The sequence below is a fragment of the Pogoniulus pusillus genome, chromosome 17, assembly GCF_015220805.1.
Source record: "Pogoniulus pusillus isolate bPogPus1 chromosome 17, bPogPus1.pri, whole genome shotgun sequence".
Lineage (NCBI taxonomy): Eukaryota > Metazoa > Chordata > Aves > Piciformes > Lybiidae > Pogoniulus > Pogoniulus pusillus.
In genome coordinates this window covers 3,049,750-3,067,297 of record NC_087280.1, presented here as the reverse complement: position 1 = coordinate 3,067,297, position 17,548 = coordinate 3,049,750, and the positions used below count along the sequence as shown (strand labels likewise).

General features: G+C 59.1%; 1 protein-coding gene across 1 annotated transcript in view; it reads left to right on the top strand.

Annotated features, from left to right (window-relative positions):
* Positions 1-422: 422 nt before the first annotated feature.
* Positions 423-17,548, top strand: part of STRA6 (signaling receptor and transporter of retinol STRA6) — a 34,545-nt gene continuing 17,419 nt past the window's right edge. Inside the window, exons 1-5 of the mRNA XM_064157094.1 lie at positions 423-544; positions 5,468-5,546; positions 5,926-6,011; positions 7,264-7,403; positions 7,572-7,738. Coding sequence (XP_064013164.1) covers positions 423-544; positions 5,468-5,546; positions 5,926-6,011; positions 7,264-7,403; positions 7,572-7,738 — 594 coding nt within the window. The remainder of the gene's footprint in view (positions 545-5,467; positions 5,547-5,925; positions 6,012-7,263; positions 7,404-7,571; positions 7,739-17,548) is intronic.

Here is a 17,548-nt window from a genome sequence, read left to right as displayed (position 1 = left end):
AGCTGCGAAGCAGCCCAAACAAAGGCTCAGCGCCCAGCAGCGGGCAGGGAGAGGGTGGGATGGGGGTGGGACGGGACGGGACGGGACGGGACGGGACGCACACATCCCATCCCCCCCCCCCCAAACTAAGGTGTGCCCTCAGCACTCCAGGCTGAAGGAGAGAGAGGGGGTGGGGGGGGGGGGGGGGGGGGGGGGGGGAGGATGTTCCTCCACTGCTCCCTCCCTCCCTCCCAGCCCAGATAAAAGCTGGATCCTTGCAGCCACAGCTGGATTCGGCCAGCTCCGTGTCCTTGCCCATCCCCCCCATCCCCTGGCCTCGGTGCCTTTCACCCCCCAAACCCACACTCGAGGTCGCTTTCTAGCCTCGGGGCTCTCTCTCCAGCCCCCGTGGAAGGGAGGAAGGCAGGAGGAAGGTGCCGACCATGGCAGCCAACAGCTCCGGCGCTCAGGATGCTCCCCTGGACGGCAGCTTGCTGGGCACCGAGGACCTCCTCTCCGACTGGTACATCTATGAACCCCTGGAACCGGCCGTGCCACAGGACGAGTGAGTGTCCCAGCCCACCCAGGGGGGGTGCCACAGGTGCCACTGTCCCTGCTGGGCTCCTCTCCCGGGCACTGTGCCAGCCTCCTGCCTGCCTGCCTGCTCTGGCTCTTCTCTGGAGCGCGATGCGATGCTCCCTGAGCAGCAGCGGCAGGAGTTTGGGTGGGGGTGGGGAGTGGGGGGGGGGAAGGAAGGAGGGAGGAGGTGGTTCAAAAGGTTGGGTTTGGCTTCCCCTCCCCCCCCCCCCCAACCAAGGGTTGCATTTCTTTAGGGTGCCCCTGGCAGGAGCTGGGAGCTCCATGGGCCAAGTGTGCAGAGTGCCTCAGGGGTCAGGCCTGGCACCAGGCTTGGTCAGCGTCTCTGGGGGGTGCCAGGGGCAGAGACACTGAGTGCCTGGCCCTGGGCACTGCTGACAAGAGCCTGGCCCCAGCCTCTTGCCCCCTCAGCCTTTAGCTCTCGCTGAGCGTTGCTCAGAGCCCCTCTGGGGCTGCTCTTCTGCTCCTCACACATGCTCCAAGCCCCTCAGCAGCTTTGGAGCCTCCCCTGGACTCTCTCCAGTACTGCCCTGGCTTCCACCTTCCCTGGGCACCACCTTCCCTGGGCACCACCTTCCCTGGGTACCACCTTCCCTGGCTTCCACCTTCCCTGGGCACCACCTTCCCTGGCTTCCACCTTCCCTGGCTTCCACCTTCCCTGGCTTCCACCTTCCCTGGGCACCACCTTCCCTGGGCTCCACCTTCCCTGGGCTCCACCTTCCCTGGGTACCAACTTCCTGGGCACCACCTTCCCTGGCTTCCACCTTCCCTGGCTTCCACCTTCCCTGGCTTCCACCTTCCCTGGGTACCACCTTCCCTGGCTACCACCTTCCCTGGGTACCACCTTCCCTGGGTACCACCTTCCCTGGGCACCACCTTCCCTGGCTTCCACCTTCCCTGGCTTCCACCTTCCCTGGCTTCCACCTTCCCTGGCCTCCACCTTCCCTGGCTGCCACCTTCCCTGGCTGCCACCTTCCCTGGTGGCCTGACCTAAGGTGAAGGAGAGGGTGAGAAGAAGCTCCCTCACTCTCCACCCTCTTCTTCATGCACCCCAGGAGAACCTTGGCCTTTTTCACCTTATATCCATTGCTGACACATGGGCAGCTCCTCCAGCAGCACTCCAGGCTCCTTCTCCACAGAGCTGCCTCCCAGCAGCTCAACCCTCACCTGCCCTGCTGCAGGGGATTGTTCCTCCCCAGCTGCAGGACCCTACTCTTGCCATCTCCTCTGCCCACTGTGAGCTGCTCTTTGACCAAGCAACACCTGTAAGAGCAGGGATGTGTTTGCCACAGGGACAGGACCCCAAAGCCCAACCTTAGAACCCTAGGATCAATCAAGCAGGTTGGAAGAGAGCTCCAAGCTCAGCCAGCCCAACCCAGCACCCAGCCCTGCCCAACCAACCAGACCATGGCACTGAGTGCCTCATCCAGCCCAACCTGGCACCCAGCCCTGCCCAACCAACCAGACCATGGCACTGAGTGCCTCATCCAGCCCAATCTAGCACCCAGCCCTGCCCAACCAACCAGACCATGGCACTAAGTGCCCCAGCCAGGCTTGGCTGCAACACCTCCAGCCACAGCCACTCCACCACCTCCCTGGGCAGCCCATTCCAGTGCCAATCACTCTCTCTGCCAGCAACTTCCTCCTCACAGCCAGCCCAGACCTGCCCTGCCACAGCTTCAGCCTGGGTCCCCTTCTGCTGCTGCTGGCTGCCTGGCAGCAGAGCCCAACCCCAGCTGGCTACAGCCTCCCTGCAGGCAGCTGCAGGCAGCAATGAGCTCTGCCCTGAGCCTCCTCTGCTGCAGGCTGCACCCCCCCAGCTCCCTCAGCCTCTCCTCACAGGGCTGTGCTCCAGGCCCCTCCCCAGCCTTGCTGCCCTTCTCCAAACACCTTCCAGCACCTCAGCATCTCTCTTGTTGTAGACAGCAGTGAGGTCACCTCTTGCAGCAAGCTCCCAACATTTCCTTCCCTCCTGGCCAAAAACTCTTCCCAAAGAGAGCAGAAGTGCCATGGGAAGGGCAGACTGAGGCATGGAGCATCAGAGCAATTCAGCTGAGGGGTTGCCACCAGGCTGAGCATCCCAAGGTCCATCTATCAGCATCTATTGTCCCTCTCCTCCCTGGGTGGGTTTGATACCACTCAACTCCCTGATAGCTAATCCTGAGGACAAGCAGGAGGAGATCCCAGCAGTGACCAGCCCCAAAGGCTTCCTCCTCAGCCTTAATCTTCTGCATTGCAAAAGAGCCTTTGAAATCTCCTTGCCTAGCCCAGGTCTCCCCACCAAAAGCTCAGCTGCATGATCCACCCCTTGCTAGCAACCTTCAGAGTGTCTTCTGTGCATCCTCCTTTACTGCAAGCCATGGCCAGCAAGCAAGGGGTGGGGGCAACACCATGGGGGTCTGCCCATGTAGCAGCTTTGCATTGAGTGCCTGGGGCAGGGCAATGGCAAGCACCAATCCAGGCTGGGCAGTGAGTGGCTGAGTCCCTCAGGGATCAGTCCTGGCCCCAGGCTTGGTCAGCATCTCTGTGGGTGCCATGGGCAGAGGCACTGAGTGCAGCCTCAGCAAGTTTGCTGCCCACACCAAGCTGTGTGGTGCAGCAGCCAGGCTGGAGGGCAGGATCCATGCAGAGGGAGCTGGGCAGGCTGCAGAGGTGGGCACAAGCCAAGCTCAGGAGGTGCAACAAGAGCAAGGGCAAGGTCCTGCAGCTGGCTGGAGGCAATGGCAAGCAGCAATGCAGGCTGGGCAGTGCCAGGCTGGAGAGCAGCCCTGAGGAGAGGCACTTGGGGGTGCTGCTGGAGGAGAAGCTGCACAGGAGCCAGCAGTGAGCACTTGCAGCCCAGAAAGCCAAGCAGAGGCTGGGCTGCAGCAGCAGCAGTGTGGCCAGCAGGGCCAGGGAGGGGATTCTGCCCCTCTGCTCTGCTCTGCTGAGAGCCCACCTGGAGTGCTGCATCCAGCTCTGGAGCCCCTGGGCCAAGAGGGCTGTGGAGATGCTGGAGAGTGTCCAGAGCAGGGCCAGGAGGCTGCTGAGAGGCTGCAGCAGCTCTGCTGTGAGCACAGCCTGAAAGAGTTGGGGCTGTGCAGGCTGCAGCAGAGGAGGCTCCCAGGGGACCTTCTGGTGGCCTTGCAGGGTCTGAAGGGGGCTCCAAAAAAGCTGGGGAGGGACTTTTGAGGCTGTGAGGGAGTGTCAGGAGTGGGGGGAATGGAGCAAAGGTGGAGGTGGGGAGAGTGAGGCTGGAGGGGAGGAGGAAGTTGTTGAGCAGGAGAGTGGTGAGAGGCTGGAATGGGTTGCCCAGGGAGGGGGTTGAGGCCCCATGGCTGGAGGTGTTTGAGGCCAGGCTGGCTGAGGCTGTGGTCAGGCTGCTCTAGGGTAGGGTGTCCCTGGGCATGGCAGGGGGGTTGGCACTGCCTGCTCCTTGTGCTCCCTTCAAACCCTGCCTGATTCTCTGCTACCAAAGCTGGTTTTGAGGCCCCTTAACTCTTGTGGGTGGTTGCCCCAGATTCCCAGAGGCTGGAATGCCTGCTTGGGCACAGCAGGCATCTCCTGCTTTCTCCAAGGCCAGACCCTGGCGGAGGAGATAAAACAAAACCCCACAAAGAAAGAAGCAGGAATCAAAAGTTTTGCTCCTGGCAGCTGCTCCCATAAAGCCTTCCCTGGCAGATTGGTGACAGCTTTGGCTCTGTGGTGCCCAACAGATGCCAGTTTCACTCTTCAGCCCTTCCCTGCAGCCTGCCTGTAGCTGGGCTCATCTCTGCCCACCCTGTGAGTGATGTGGGGTCTGTGGAGGGTCCCTGTCTGCAAGCTGTGGGGCTGAGGGCGTCCATCTAAGTTATAGGGCTCAGGGGGCTCCATCCTTGTGAGTTATGGGGTTCAGGGGGCTCCATCCCTGCAAGCTGTGGGACTCAGGGGTCTCCACCCCTGAGGAGAGGAGAGGAGAGGAGAGGAGAGGAGAGGAGAGGAGAGGAGAGGAGAGGAGAGGAGAGGAGAGGAGAGGAGAGGAGAGGAGAGGAGAGGAGAGGAGAGGAGAGGAGAGGAGAGGAGAGGAGAGGAGAGGAGAGGAGAGGAGAGGAGAGGAGAGGAGAGGAGAGGAGAGGAGAGGAGAGGAGAGGAGAGGAGAGGAGAGGAGAGGAGAGGAGAGGAGAGGAGCTGTGGGGTTCAAGGGGCTCCATCCCTGCAAATGCCAGCCCTTGGGGGGGGTGTTCAGCCCCTCAGCAGAGGGCTTTGCTGCCTGCTGTTGGGCTACCCTGGCTGGGCACAACCCCTGCTGGCCTTGGGCAGAGGAGGAGGAGAGCTGCAGCAAGGCTGAGATTAAGAGATGTGATGGAGGCCAGAGAGTGAGTAAACAAAGCACAGCCTGGCACAGCTCCTTGGCTGGCCTTGGGCTGCCCAGGGCATGTGGCACCAGGGCTGTGGGCAACAATCCTCTCTGCCACCCCCCCCAAGCTCTCAGGCTGGTCCTTCTCCCATGGGAAGGGCATCAAGGGGGCAGGGAATGAGTGTGGTGACTCAGCCTGATGTGCTTCACCCCTTGGAATGGCAGATCCAGGATGGATATGGGTGTGGGAGAGGTCAAGAAGGGGCTTCAACCCTCCTGCTTGATCTCCTGGTACGTGCTGGGAGGTCACCCCTGCAGGGATCAGCTTTGGGGGGGGCCACTCCCAAGGCTTTATCTCTCTCTCTCTCTCTCTCTGCCTTGATTGATCAAAGTCAGCTTGTGAGAGTGACCTCACCCTTGGCTAGTGGTGGTTGTGCAACCCACCTGAGTTCAGCCTTCAGTGCCACCCTGCAGCTGAGCCATCACCTCAGCATCTCCTTTTTGGGGGGGGACCAAACCCAACCAGGCTTGGGGGGGTGGGGGTGGGGGTTTATTCTTCCTTCCCTCTCTTTCTAGCATGTTCCCCAGTGCCATCCCAGAGTGTGACCCCACCATCACCCCCAGACTCTACCACATCTGCATGGCACCTGTCTCTGTAAGTAACCTCCCATGGGGCTGGGCTTGGGTGTGCTCAGAGATCAGACTCTTTTAGGCTCAGCTTAGCCAAGCCTGGAGCTCTTCAGCTGGAGCTGAAGGCAAGGTTTTGAGCTGGGATGATCCTGCCAAGCACCTGGCCCCTGGCCAGGCTTTTGTTTCATGCACTGTTGGAGTTGGTTCTCCTTCTTCCCAGCATGATTCCCTCCTCCCTCCCCTTGAGGCATTTCGAGCCTGTCCTTGCTTCAACCACCCACTGAAAGTCTGCTGGCTGAGGATGGTGGAGTTCTCCTGCTGCACAGCAGCACCTCTGAGCTCTCACCCTCACCCTCACCTCTTCCCCTATCCATTCGTTGCTCCCTCCTCCTGCTTCCCTGCAGCTGGTGGTGCTGATGGGCTTGTCCTTGCTGGTGAAACGCAGACGTCTCCATCAGAGCTGCTGGAATGGTGTCCCAGGGCTGCTCAGGTAACCTGCACCTCAGGGGACCCTCCCTGGTACCCTGCAGGTGGTGATGGATGCTGAGATGCCCCCAAGCATAAACCAGGATGATGGATGGGGGTAGGGGGCAGGGTGCCCATGGGCTGGGCTCAGGCTTCCTGCACTGGTGGAGTGACAAAAGGGACCTGCCAGGCTCATCCTGTCCCACCCAGGGACCTGCCAGGCTCATCCTGTCCCACCCCACCCCCTCCGGCCAGGTCTCACAGGAACACAGCCAGGCAGGGTTTGAATACCCACAGAGAGGGAGACTCCACAACCCCGCCCTGGGCAGCCTCTTCCAGGCTTCTGTCCCCCTCAGAAGGAGGAAATTCCTCCTCCTGCTTCCATGGAACTTCCCAAGGCCTCAGCTTCCACTCACTGCCCCCTGTGTTGGTGCTGGGCATTGCCCAGCAGAGCCTGGCCCCAGCCTCTGCAGGAAACTTCCTACACCTCTCTCTTCTTTCTCTCCCCTTCTCTCCCCTTCTCTCCCCTCCCCTGATCTCCCATCCTTTTCCCTCCCCTCCTCTCCCCTTCCCTAACCCTTCCCTTCCCTTCTCTCCCCTCCCCTCCCTTCCCCTGATCTCCCCTTCCCTTCCCTTCCCTTCCCTTCCCTTCCCTTCCCTTCCCTTCCCTTCCCTTCCCTTCCCTTCCCTTCCCTTCCCTTCCCTTCCCTTCCCTTCCCTTCCCTTCCCTTCCCTTCCCTTCCCTTCCCTTCCCTTCCCTTCCCTTCCCTTCCCTTCCCTTCCCTTCCCTTCCTTCCCTTCCCTTCCCTTCCCTTCCCTTCCCTTCCCTTCCCTTCCCTTCCCTTCCCTTCCCTTCCCTTCCCTTCCCTTCCCTTCCCTTCCCTTCCCTTCCCTCCCCTCCCCTCCCCTCCCCTCCCCTCCCCTCCCCTCCCTTTCCTTTCTCTCCTCTCCTCTCCCCTTCCTTTCTCTCCCCTCCCCTCCTCTCCCCTCCCCTCTCCTCCCCTCCCCTCCCCTCTCCTCCCCTCCCCTTCCCTTCCCTTCTGTTCTCTCCTCTCCCCTTCCTTTCTCTCCTCTCCCCTTCCTTTATCTCCCCTCCCCTTCTCTCCTCTCCTCTCCTCTCCTCTCCTCTCCTCTCCTCTCCTCTCCTCTCCTCTCCTCTCCTCTCCTCTCCTCTCCTCTCCTCTCCTCTTCTCTCCTCTCCCCTTCCTTTCTCTCCTCTCCCTTTCCTTTATCTCCCCTCCCCTCCCCTCCCCTCCCCTCCTCTCCCCCCCCCTCAGCCCAGCCAACTTCCTGGAGGAGGAAAGCAACCGAGGGCCTGTGGCTGCAGTCTTTGGCATCCTCTTCTCCTCCCTCTGCGTGCTGGTCCTGGACCAGGACCCTCTGCCCTTCCTCACCCACTCCTCCCAGAGCAGCAGGGGTAAGCCAAGCACCCTCCTGACCCACTCCCACCACCCCCACACTGCCCACCCAGGTCCTGCACAGCTTCCACTGGGGACCTGCTCCCTTCTGCTGCTGCCTGCTGAGAGCTTTGCCTTCTCTTGCTTCCTCCTCTCCCCCTGCTCTCATCATCCTCCCCCCCCCTCAGAGTACTGGAAGATCCTGGCCTTGCTCTACTACCCTGCCTTCTACTACCCACTGGTGGCTTGTGCCACCCTAGGGCACAGGCTGGGCTACCTCCTGGGCTGCCTTCTCTCCTGGTGCCACTGCTTGGTCCACGTCTGGCAGAAGGTGGATTGTCCCCAGTCACCAAAAGTAAGTGTCCCACACCTCCAGGGCCCTGGGCAAGGAGGTGGCTTGGTCCTCACCTCCTTCAAGTGCCATGGAGGGAGGTGGCACCAGGTGGCACCTCTGCCTTCTGCTCAGATCTACAGGTACTACTCCACCCTCTCCTACCTCCCCATCATTGCCTGCCTGCTGCTTTTAAGCCTCTGGTATCCAGCTTTGCTCATCAGGAGCTTCACTAACCAGGAGGATAAGGAGGTAAGGAAGAGCCACAGGGCAGCTTGGGAAAGGATTTTGCTGGAAGAGCCTCTGGGAAGCTTTGGGAAGCTTTGGGAAGCTCTGGGAACCTTTCCTACCCTGCAGCTCACCACTTCACCCCAGGGGACTGAGCTTCTCCTAGAGCATTGCTTCTCCTCTTTGCTCCAGCCCCAGGAGCACAGTGCAATTGTGAGAGGTCCTTGCTGGAAGGAGCTCTGGGAATCTCTGGGAAGCTCTGGGAAGCTTTGGGAAGCTCTGGGAAGCTCTGGGAAGCTTTGGGAAGCTCTGGGAAGCTTTGGGAAGCTCTGGGAACCTTTCCTACCCTGCAGCTCACCACTTCACCCCAGGGGACTGAGCTTCTCCCAGGGCATTGCTTCCCCTCTTTGCTCCAGCCTCAGGAGCACAGTGCAAATGTGAGAGGTCCTTGCTGGAAGGAGCTCTGGGAAGCTCTGGGAAGCTCTGGGAAGCTTTGGGAACCTTTCCTACCCTGCAGCTCACCACTTTGCCTCAGGGGACTGAGCTTCTCCTAGAGCATTGCTTCTCCTCTTTGCTCCAGCCCCAGGAGCACAGTGCAATTGTGAGAGGTCCTTGCTGGAAGGAGCTCTGGGAAGCTCTGGGAAGCTCTGGGAAGCTCTGGGAAGCTTTGGGAAGCTTTCCTACCCTGCAGCTCACCACTTCACCCCAGCGGATTCAGCTTCTCTTCTTTGCTCCAGCCCCATGAGCACAGTGCAATTGTGAGAGGTCCTTGCTGGAAGGAGCTCTGGGAAGCTCTGAGGAGCTTTGGGAAGCTCTGGGAAGCTCTGGAAAGCTCTGGGAAGCTCTGGGAAGCTTTGGGAAGCTTTGGGAAGCTTTGGGAAGCTTTCCTACCCTGCAGCTCACCACTTTGCCCCAGGGGACTGAGCTTCTCCTAGACCATTGCTTCTTCTCTTTGCTCCAGCCCCATGAGCACAGTGCAATTGTGAGAGGTCATTGCTGGAAGGAGCTCTGGGATGCTCTGGGAAGCTCTGGGAAGCTTTGGGAAGCTCTGGGAACCTTTCCTACCCTGCAGCTCACCACTTTGCCCCAGGGGACTGAGCTTCTCCTAGGGCATTGCTTCCCCTCTTTGCTCCAGCCCCAGGAGTACAGTGCAAATGTGAGAGGTCTTTGCTGGAAGGAGCTCTGGGAAGCTCTGAGGAGCTTTGGGAAGCTCTGGGAAGCTCTGGAAAGCTCTGGGAAGCTCTGGGAAGCTTTGGGAAGCTTTGGGAAGCTTTGGGAAGCTTTCCTACCCTGCAGCTCACCACTTCACCCCAGGGGATTCAGCTTCTCTTCTTTGCTCCAGCCCCATGAGCACAGTGCAAATGTGAGAGGTCCTTGCTGGAAGGAGCTCTGGGAAGCTCTGAGGAGCTTTGGGAAGCCCTGGGAAGCTCTGGAAAGCTCTGGGAAGCTCTGGGAAGCTCTAAAAAGCTTTGGGAAGCTTTGGGAAGCTCTGGGAAGCTTTCCTACCCTGCAGCTCACCACTTTGCCCAGGGGACTGATCTTCTCCTAGGGCATTGCTTCCCCTCTTTGCTCCAGCCCCAGGAGCTACCTCCTCTCCACCCCTCCTTTGCCCCAAAGTCTTAGCTTTGTTTACCTCCCTGGATTTGAAGAGGGAGTGAAAAATCCATCTTTGGAGTAAACCTCCTTAGGACAAGAGGCTTAAAGGCATCAATGGAGGCCATTTAGGGCAGGACTGGGGTGGCCTTGTTTTCCCTCTCCCCCCCTTCCCTCCCTTCCTGGCCCTGCAGGCTGGATAATCCCCATCCTCTTTGGGAAGAAAGGAAGGGGGGGAGGGGGAAAAAAAACCCTACTTGAAAGCAAAAAGCTGTGGCCTGAAGTGACCTGAGGGCATTGCTGGGAGCTGGCTGCTGGGAAGGAAGGGGTTGGTTGGTTGGGCTGTTTGTTTTCAGCTGTCCTACCGGTGGGACTGGTTTGGAGGCTGCTTGGGTTGACAGGGACAAGGGAGGTTTGTTTCCACCTCTGTAGGTGCTGGGAGCTTTGCTGCCAGCTTGATTGGTATCCAAAAGCAGGGTTGGGAAGCCATAGGTAGGTGGGCACAGAGCAAGAGCTGTGTTATTGTGCTGCTCTGGGAGGGGGTTTGGATCTGCTTGGGTCTCTTGGGTCCCACATGCTCACTCCAAGAAGGATGCTGGTGTGGGTGTGGAGAAGAGCAACCTGAGCTCCTTTTCTGATCAGGTTCCTGCCTGGTGAGTGTGGGGCAGGCTGTGGATGGAGTCTGCCTGGACTGCAGCAAAGTCTTTGGCACCTCTGCCACAAGCAGCTCCTGGCACAGCTGGCAGCTCCTGGCTTGGGCAGATTCACTCTGTGCTGGGTCAGGAACTGGCTGGAGGGCAGGGCCCAGAGAGTGGTGGGGAATGGTGCCACATCCAGCTGGCAGCTGGCACCAGGGCTGTGCCCCAGGGAGCAGTGCTGGGCACAGTCCTGGTCAACATCTTTACTGATGATCTGGAGCAGGGGATTGAGTCCAGCAGCAGTCAGGTTGCAGATGGCACCAAGCTAGGAGCAGCTGTGGAGCTGTTGGAGGGTATCAGAGCTCTGCAGAGGGACCTGGCCAGGCTGCATGGGTGGGCAGAGGCCAAGGGGATGAGACTGAACAAGGCCAAGGGCAGGGATCTGCACTTTGGCCACAACAACCCCAAGCAGCACTAGAGGCTGGGGCCAGAGTGGCTGAGAGCAGGCAGGCAGAGAGGGAGCTGGGGGTGCTGGCAGAGAGGAGTTGCAGAGGAGGCAGCAGTGCCCAGGTGGGCAGCAGAGCCAATGGCATCCTGGGCTGGCTGAGGAGCAGTGTGGGCAGCAGGACAAGGGAGGTTCTTGTGCCCCTGTGCTCAGCACTGCTCAGGCCACCCCTGCAGTGCTGTGTCCAGCTCTGGGCTCCTCCATTGCAGAGAGCTGCTGAGGTGCTGGAAGGTGTTTGGAGCAGGGCAGCAAGGCTGGGGAGGGGCCTGGAGCACAGCCCTGTGAGGAGAGGCTGAGGGAGCTGGGGGGGTGCAGCCTGCAGCAGAGGAGGCTCAGGGCAGAGCTCATTGCTGCCTGCAGCTGCCTGCAGGGAGGCTGTAGCCAGCTGGGGTTGGGCTCTGCTGCCAGGCAGCCAGCAGCAGAAGAAGGGGACCCAGGCTGAAGCTGTGGCAGGGCAGGTCTGGGCTGGCTGTGAGGAGGAAGTTCCTGGCAGAGAGAGTGATTGGCATTGGAATGGGCTGCCCAGGGAGGTGGTGGAGTGGCTGTGGCTGGAGGTGTTGCAGCCAAGCCTGGCTGGGGCACTTAGTGCCATGGTCTGGTTGGTTGGGCAGGGCTGGGTGCTAGGTTGGGCTGGAGGAGCTTGGAGCTCTCTTCCAGCCTGCTTGAGTCTGATTCTGTTCTATGATCCTATTCTATGATTCTAAGAGGCTGGAGGGCAGGAATGGTGAGGGCCAGGTGAGGGAATTGGGGTTGAGGCTAAGAGGAGATCTCAGCTCTCTGAAAGGAGGTCTGAGCCAAGTGGGAGCTCTCTGAAAGGAGGTCAGAGCCCACCACAGCTCTCTAAAAGGAGAGGGCAGAGCCAAGTGGGTGCTGATCTCTTCTCCCTAGTGACAGGACAAGAGGAGATGACCCCAAGCTGCACCAGGGGAGGTTTAAAGTTGGGCATTGAGGGGAATAGAACCCCCAAATCTCTTTGCTGCCAGAGTGATCAGAGGGTCAGGGATGTGGTGGAGACTCCAACCCCTGATGGAGGCCTTGCAAAGCTGTGCCAGTGTGGTGCTTGGGGATAAGACTTGCCCAGGGTTGGACTCAATGACCTCCAAGGTCTTTTCCACCCTGAATGGTTCTGGGCTTCTATGGCTGCTGGGTTGGGCAGAGATGCTCTGCTGTGAGCACCTCCTACTACCACCCACCCCAACAAACCAGAATCAACTCAGTGTCCAAACACCTGAGCACATCCCTCTGCTGCACCCAGGCAGCTCAGCTGACAGAAGGGACCCCAGGGGCTGATCTGATCTGATCCAACCTTTCTACCTACTGTTTCTTGCCTGCCTTCCTTAAGGTTGCTGGGCGAGGTTATTACAAGAGGTACCTAAAGGCTCTCCTCTCCAAACGCCTGCAGAAGGGAAGGTAAAGCTGACACTCGAGATGACCCTGCTGGGTCAGCAGAGGGAGCAGAGAGCCTTCTGCTCCCCCCTCCAGGGCCAGGCTTTTCTTTTCACCTCCCTTCTTCCACCTCCAGCTCCACCAAGCTAGAAGAGAGCTTCCTCTCAAGGCTGCAGGAGTATTTCCGCTCCTACATCTACACCCCTGAGGAAGGTAGGTTGGGGCTGAGAGCTCTTGGCTGGTGGAGCAGCTTGGCAGACAGGCTGCTGCTCCTCCCTCCCTCCCTCCCAGGGGACAGCAAATGCCTTGCTTGGCTCCAGCCCTGAAGCATCTGTGCCGTGGCAGCTGCTGCTCCCCTCATGTGTGATGCCTCAGCTTGCGCCCAAGCTGCTTGGGGTGGAGGAGGTGGTCCCAGCTCCAGCACAGGAGCTGTGGCAGTGGTGTTCAGGCATGGGTTGTGCTGGTCCTGCAGAGTGATGCTGTGCTGAGAGGAGAAATAAGATCTGCAAGGAGGCAGTCAAACCCTCAGCAGAGTCTGAGAAGGGGGAGCTAATCCCAGCGTGGGGAAGGGGAGGTGGTGTTGGAAGGGAACTCTGGGGATCATCTATCCCAACCTGCCTGCTAAAGCAAGGCTCACCCAGGACTGAAATGCATCCAGGTAGGTTTGGAAGCTCTCCAGAGGAGGAGACTCCACCACTTCTCTAGGCAGCCTGCTCCAGAGCTCCTCTGCCCATGGGTGAAGGCAGAGGCTGTCCCAGGAGGTGACAGCACAAGGGCTGTGTGTCCCTGCACAGCAGGCAGCCAGCTGCTGGGATTTGGTGTTGTGGGGGGCAAAAGGTTTCCCTGGCTTTTGGGAAAGGGAGGTGGAAGAGTTTTGGGCTCCTTAGTTCAAAAGAGAGGCAGGGATCTGCTGGGGAGAGGCCAGCAGGGAGCCAGGAGGGTGAGTGGGGGAGTTGAGCATCTCACCTGTGGAGAGAGACTGAGAGCCATGAGGATGAGTGGGGGAGTTGAGCATCTGCTCTGTGGAGAGAGCCTGAGAGCCACAAGGATGAGTGGGGGAGTTGAGCATCTCCTCTGTGGAGAAAGAGTGAGAGCCATGAGGATGAGTGGGGGAGTTGAGCATCTCCCTATGGAGAGAGCCTGAGAGCCACAAGGATTATTTGGGGACTTGAGCATCTCCCCTGTGGAGAGAGCCTGAGAGCCACAAGGATGAGTGGGGGAGTTGAGCATCTCCTCTGTGCAGAGAGCCTGAGAGCCCTGAGGCTGTTCAGTCTGGAGAAGAGAAGGCTGAGAGGGATCTGATCAGTGTCTATCAGTATCTGAGGGGTGGGGGTCAAGTGGAGGGGGCCAAGCTCTTATGGGTGGTGCACAGCAATAAGCCAAGGAGCAATGGATGCAAACTGGAGCAGAGAAGGTTTCAGCTCAGCAGGAAGAGAAACTTCTTTAGAGTGAGGGTGCCAGAGCCCTGGAGCAGGCTGCCCAGAGAGGTTGTAGAGTCTCCTCCACTGGAGACTTCAAACCCACCTGGCTGCATCCCTGTGTGGACTCCTCTGAGTGATGCTGCTTGGCAGGAGGGTTGGACTAGATGAACTCTGGAGGTCCCTTCCAACCTCTAAAGTTCTATGATTCAGTGAAATCCAATCCAAAGCCAAAGGACAGAGGAAACCCCTCCCAGCTCTACACCCAAGCTGGGCTTCCCTGGGGACATCCATCCCAAATGAACCTCATTGCTTCATTCCAGTGTTCCCAGCTGGGCTGTTTGCTCTGCCTGCAGGGTTGGGTGAATCATAGAATGGGTTAGGTTGGAAGGGACCTCAGAGATCATCCAGCTCCCATAGGCAGGGACAGGAACAGGTCACTCAAAGCCTTCATCCAAGCTGACCTGGAGCACAGAATCACCCAATGTGATTGAAGATCACTCAAGGGCTCATCCAAGCTCACCTTGAACACCTCCAGGGAGGTTGTGGAGCACAGAATCACCCAATGTGATTGAAGATCACTCAAGGGCTCATCCAAGCTCACCTTGAACACCTCCAGGGAGGTTGTGGAGCACAGAATCACCCAATGTGATCTTTGATCACATTGGGTGATTCTGTGCTCCACAACCTCCCTGGGCAACTTGTGCCAGTCTCTCACCACCCTCAACCTGTGCCAGTCTCTCACCACCCTCACTCTAAAGAACCCTTTCCTACCATCCACTTTCAATCTCCCCTCTCCCACTTCAACCCCATCCCTCCTCCTCCTCTCATTACAACCCCTTTGTCAACAGCTCCCTCCCCAGCCTTCCTTTAGGACCCTTTCAAAGACTGGAATCTTCTCTTCCCACCTCCATCCCAAGCCCTTTCCAACTCTGCCTTCCAGGTTTCCACATCCCTCTGAAGCTGATCCTCTCCATGACCACAGCTGTGATCGCTGTCTACCAGGTGATGCTGATGCTAAGCTCTCTCTCCCTTCCCAACCAGCTCCTCTCAAGGCAGGCAGAGGAGCCAGGGGCTCATTGCCACACCATCAGCTTTGCCTTTTGGGGCTGCTGGGCATTAACATGCCTCAAAGTATTACCTCGTGGCAGCACCCAGCCCTGTGTGCCCGCAGGGCTGAGCCAGCCTAAAGGCTTTAAGCCAAGCTGCTCGTGAGCCAGGGCTCACATGGCACTGGGCCTTCACAGGTTGCCCTCTTGCTCCTGGTGGCTGTCATCCCCACCATCCAGATTGTGAGGGCAGGGATGACAAAGGACATTGTGGTGCTGTTGGTGCAGTTTGGCTTGGTGCCCTCGGACAACCCAGCCGTGCCCAGCGACATGGAGAAGGAGCTCAGCACTGCCAAGTACTACCTGTGGTCGTTGGAGGGTAGGTTCCTACTGGGGTCCAGGGTGGGGGTCAGGAGGTTTTGGCAGAGAGATTTCTTCCAGGAAGCTGAGACTTGCACTGTTACCTCCCAGGGTGACTCAAAAAGCAGCCAAGAGGTGGCTGCTTGAACCTGCTGCTGTGAGCCAGGAGCCAGCAGCATCCCACTGCAGCTGCAGCAGTCAGCAGCATCCCTCTGCAGCTGTCAGCAGCACTCCTCTGCAGCTGCAGCAGTGTCAGCAGCATCCCTCTGCAGCTGCAGCACAGTTAGCAGCATCCCTCTGCAGATGCTGCAGTCAGCAGCATCCCTCTGCAGCTGCAGCAGTCAGCAGCATCCCTCTGCAGCTTGCAGCAGTCAGCCACATCCCTCAGCAGCTTGCAGCAGTCAGCCACATCCCTCAGCAGCTTGCAGCAGTCAGCCACATCCCTCTGCAGCTTGCAGCACAGTCAGCACCATCCCTCTGCAGCTTGCAGCAGTCAGCCACGTCCCTCTGCAGCTTGCAGCAGTCAGCCACATCCCTCTGCAGCTTGCAGCAGTCAGCCACATCCCTCTGCAGCTTGCAGCACAGTCAGCACCATCCCTCTGCAGCTTGCAGCAGTCAGCCACGTCCCTCAGCAGCTTGCAGCAGTCAGCCACATCCCTCTGCAGCTTGCAGCAGTCAGCAGCACTCCTCTGCAGCAGCAGTGTCAGCAGCATCCCTCTGCAGCTGCAGCACAGTCAGCAGCATCCCTCTGCAGCTGCAGCAGAGTCAGCAGCATCCCTCTGCAGCTGCAGCACAGTCAGCAGCATCCCTCTGCAGCTGCAGCAGTCAGCAGCATCCCTCTACAGCTGCAGCAGTCAGCAGCATCCCTCTGCAGCTGCAGCACAGTCAGCAGCAGCAGCACTCTCTGCCAGCAACTTCCTCCTCACATCCAGCCCAAACCTGCCCTGCCACAGCTTCAGCCTGGGTCCCCTTCTTCTGCTGCTGGCTGCCTGGCAGCAGAGCCCAACCCCAGCTGGCTACAGCCTCCCTGCAGGCAGCTGCAGGCAGCAATGAGCTCTGCCCTGAGCCTCCTCTGCTGCAGGCTGCACCCCCCCAGCTCCCTCAGCCTCTCCTCACAGGGCTGTGCTCCAGGCCCCTCCCCAGCCTTGCTGCCCTTCTCCAAACACCTTCCAGCACCTCAGCAGCTCTCTGCAATGGAGGAGCCCAGAGCTGGACACAGCACTGCAGGGGTGGCCTGAGCAGTGCTGAGCACAGGGGCACAAGAACCTCCCTTGTCCTGCTGCCCACACTGCTCCTCAGCCAGCCCAGGATGCCATTGGCTCTGCTGCCCACCTGGGCACTGCTGCCTCCTCTGCAGCTCCTCTCTGCCACCACCCCCAGCTCCCTCTCTGCCTGCCTGCTCTCAGCCACTCTGGCCCCAGCCTCTAGTGCTGCTTGGGGTTGTTGTGGCCAAAGTGCACAACCCTGCCCTTGGCCTTGTTCACTCTCATCCCCTTGGCCTCTGCCCACCCATGCAGCCTGGCCAGGTCCCTCTGCAGGGCTCTGCTACCCTCCAACAGCTCCACAGCTGCTCCTGGCTTGGTGTCTCTGTGCCTAACTTGGTATCTTTACTCCTAACTTGGTATCTCTGCTCCTAACTTTGTGTCTTTATTCCTAACTTGGTGTCTTTGCTCCTAATTTGGTGTCTCTGTTCCTAACTTTGTGTCTCTGCTCCTAATTTGGTATCTCTGCTCCTAATTTGGTGTCTTTACTCCTAACTTGGTGTCTTTGCTCCTAACTTTGTGTCTCTGCTGCTAACTCAGTGTCTTTACTCCTAACTTGGTGCCTTTGCTCCTAACTTGGTGCCTTTGCTCCTAACTTGGTGTCTCTGCTCCTAACTCAGTGTCTTTACTCCTAACTTGGTGCCTTTGCTCCTAACTTGCTGTCTTTCTCCCCTGCCTTTCTTGCCTTTCCCCTCCTCTTTCCCTACCTCAACCCAGCACCATCCCCTCAACCCCACCTGGGAGATGGAGACCTCAGCATCCCAAAGGGACTTGGGAAGGGAAGCCAAGGCACAGAGGACCACGCTGGGGCTGCACACCCCTGCACCCCCACACCATAACAAGCTGGGGGCTGCTCCCAGCCATGACCTGCTCCCTGCTCCTCCACAGTCTGCTACATCTGCTCGCTGGTGCTGTGCTGCCTGCTGACCTGTGCCATGCTCCTGAGGACCTTGGTGATGCACAGGTACAGTCTCCTCCTTGCTCTGGCCCTTCGTTTTGGCACCGAGCTGGGATGCCAGCTGAGCTCTTTCACCTCCCCCAGGAGCAACCTGAGGGCCCTTTACCAAGGGGCTGTGCTGGATGTCTTCTACAAAGCCCACATCCTCCGCCCATCCCGACGAGCCATCGTCTGCTGGATGAGCTTTGCTGCCTTCCAGACGGCTTTTACCTGCCTAGGTAAGGGAGCCTGGGGGACAGGAGGGGGGGGATGGGTGCTGGGCCCCCCCAGCTTTGCATGACCTACCTCGGGTTTAAGCCTCTTTTGTTCCTTTCTCTCCCCCTCCCTGGTTTGCTAAGGGCCAGCTGGGAGGCTTTTTGCTCCTCTTGCCCCAGATGCAGGCTGCCCTTCTGCAGGACCAAGGGGGAGGGGAGGGGAAGGGGGGGAAAAGGGGAAGG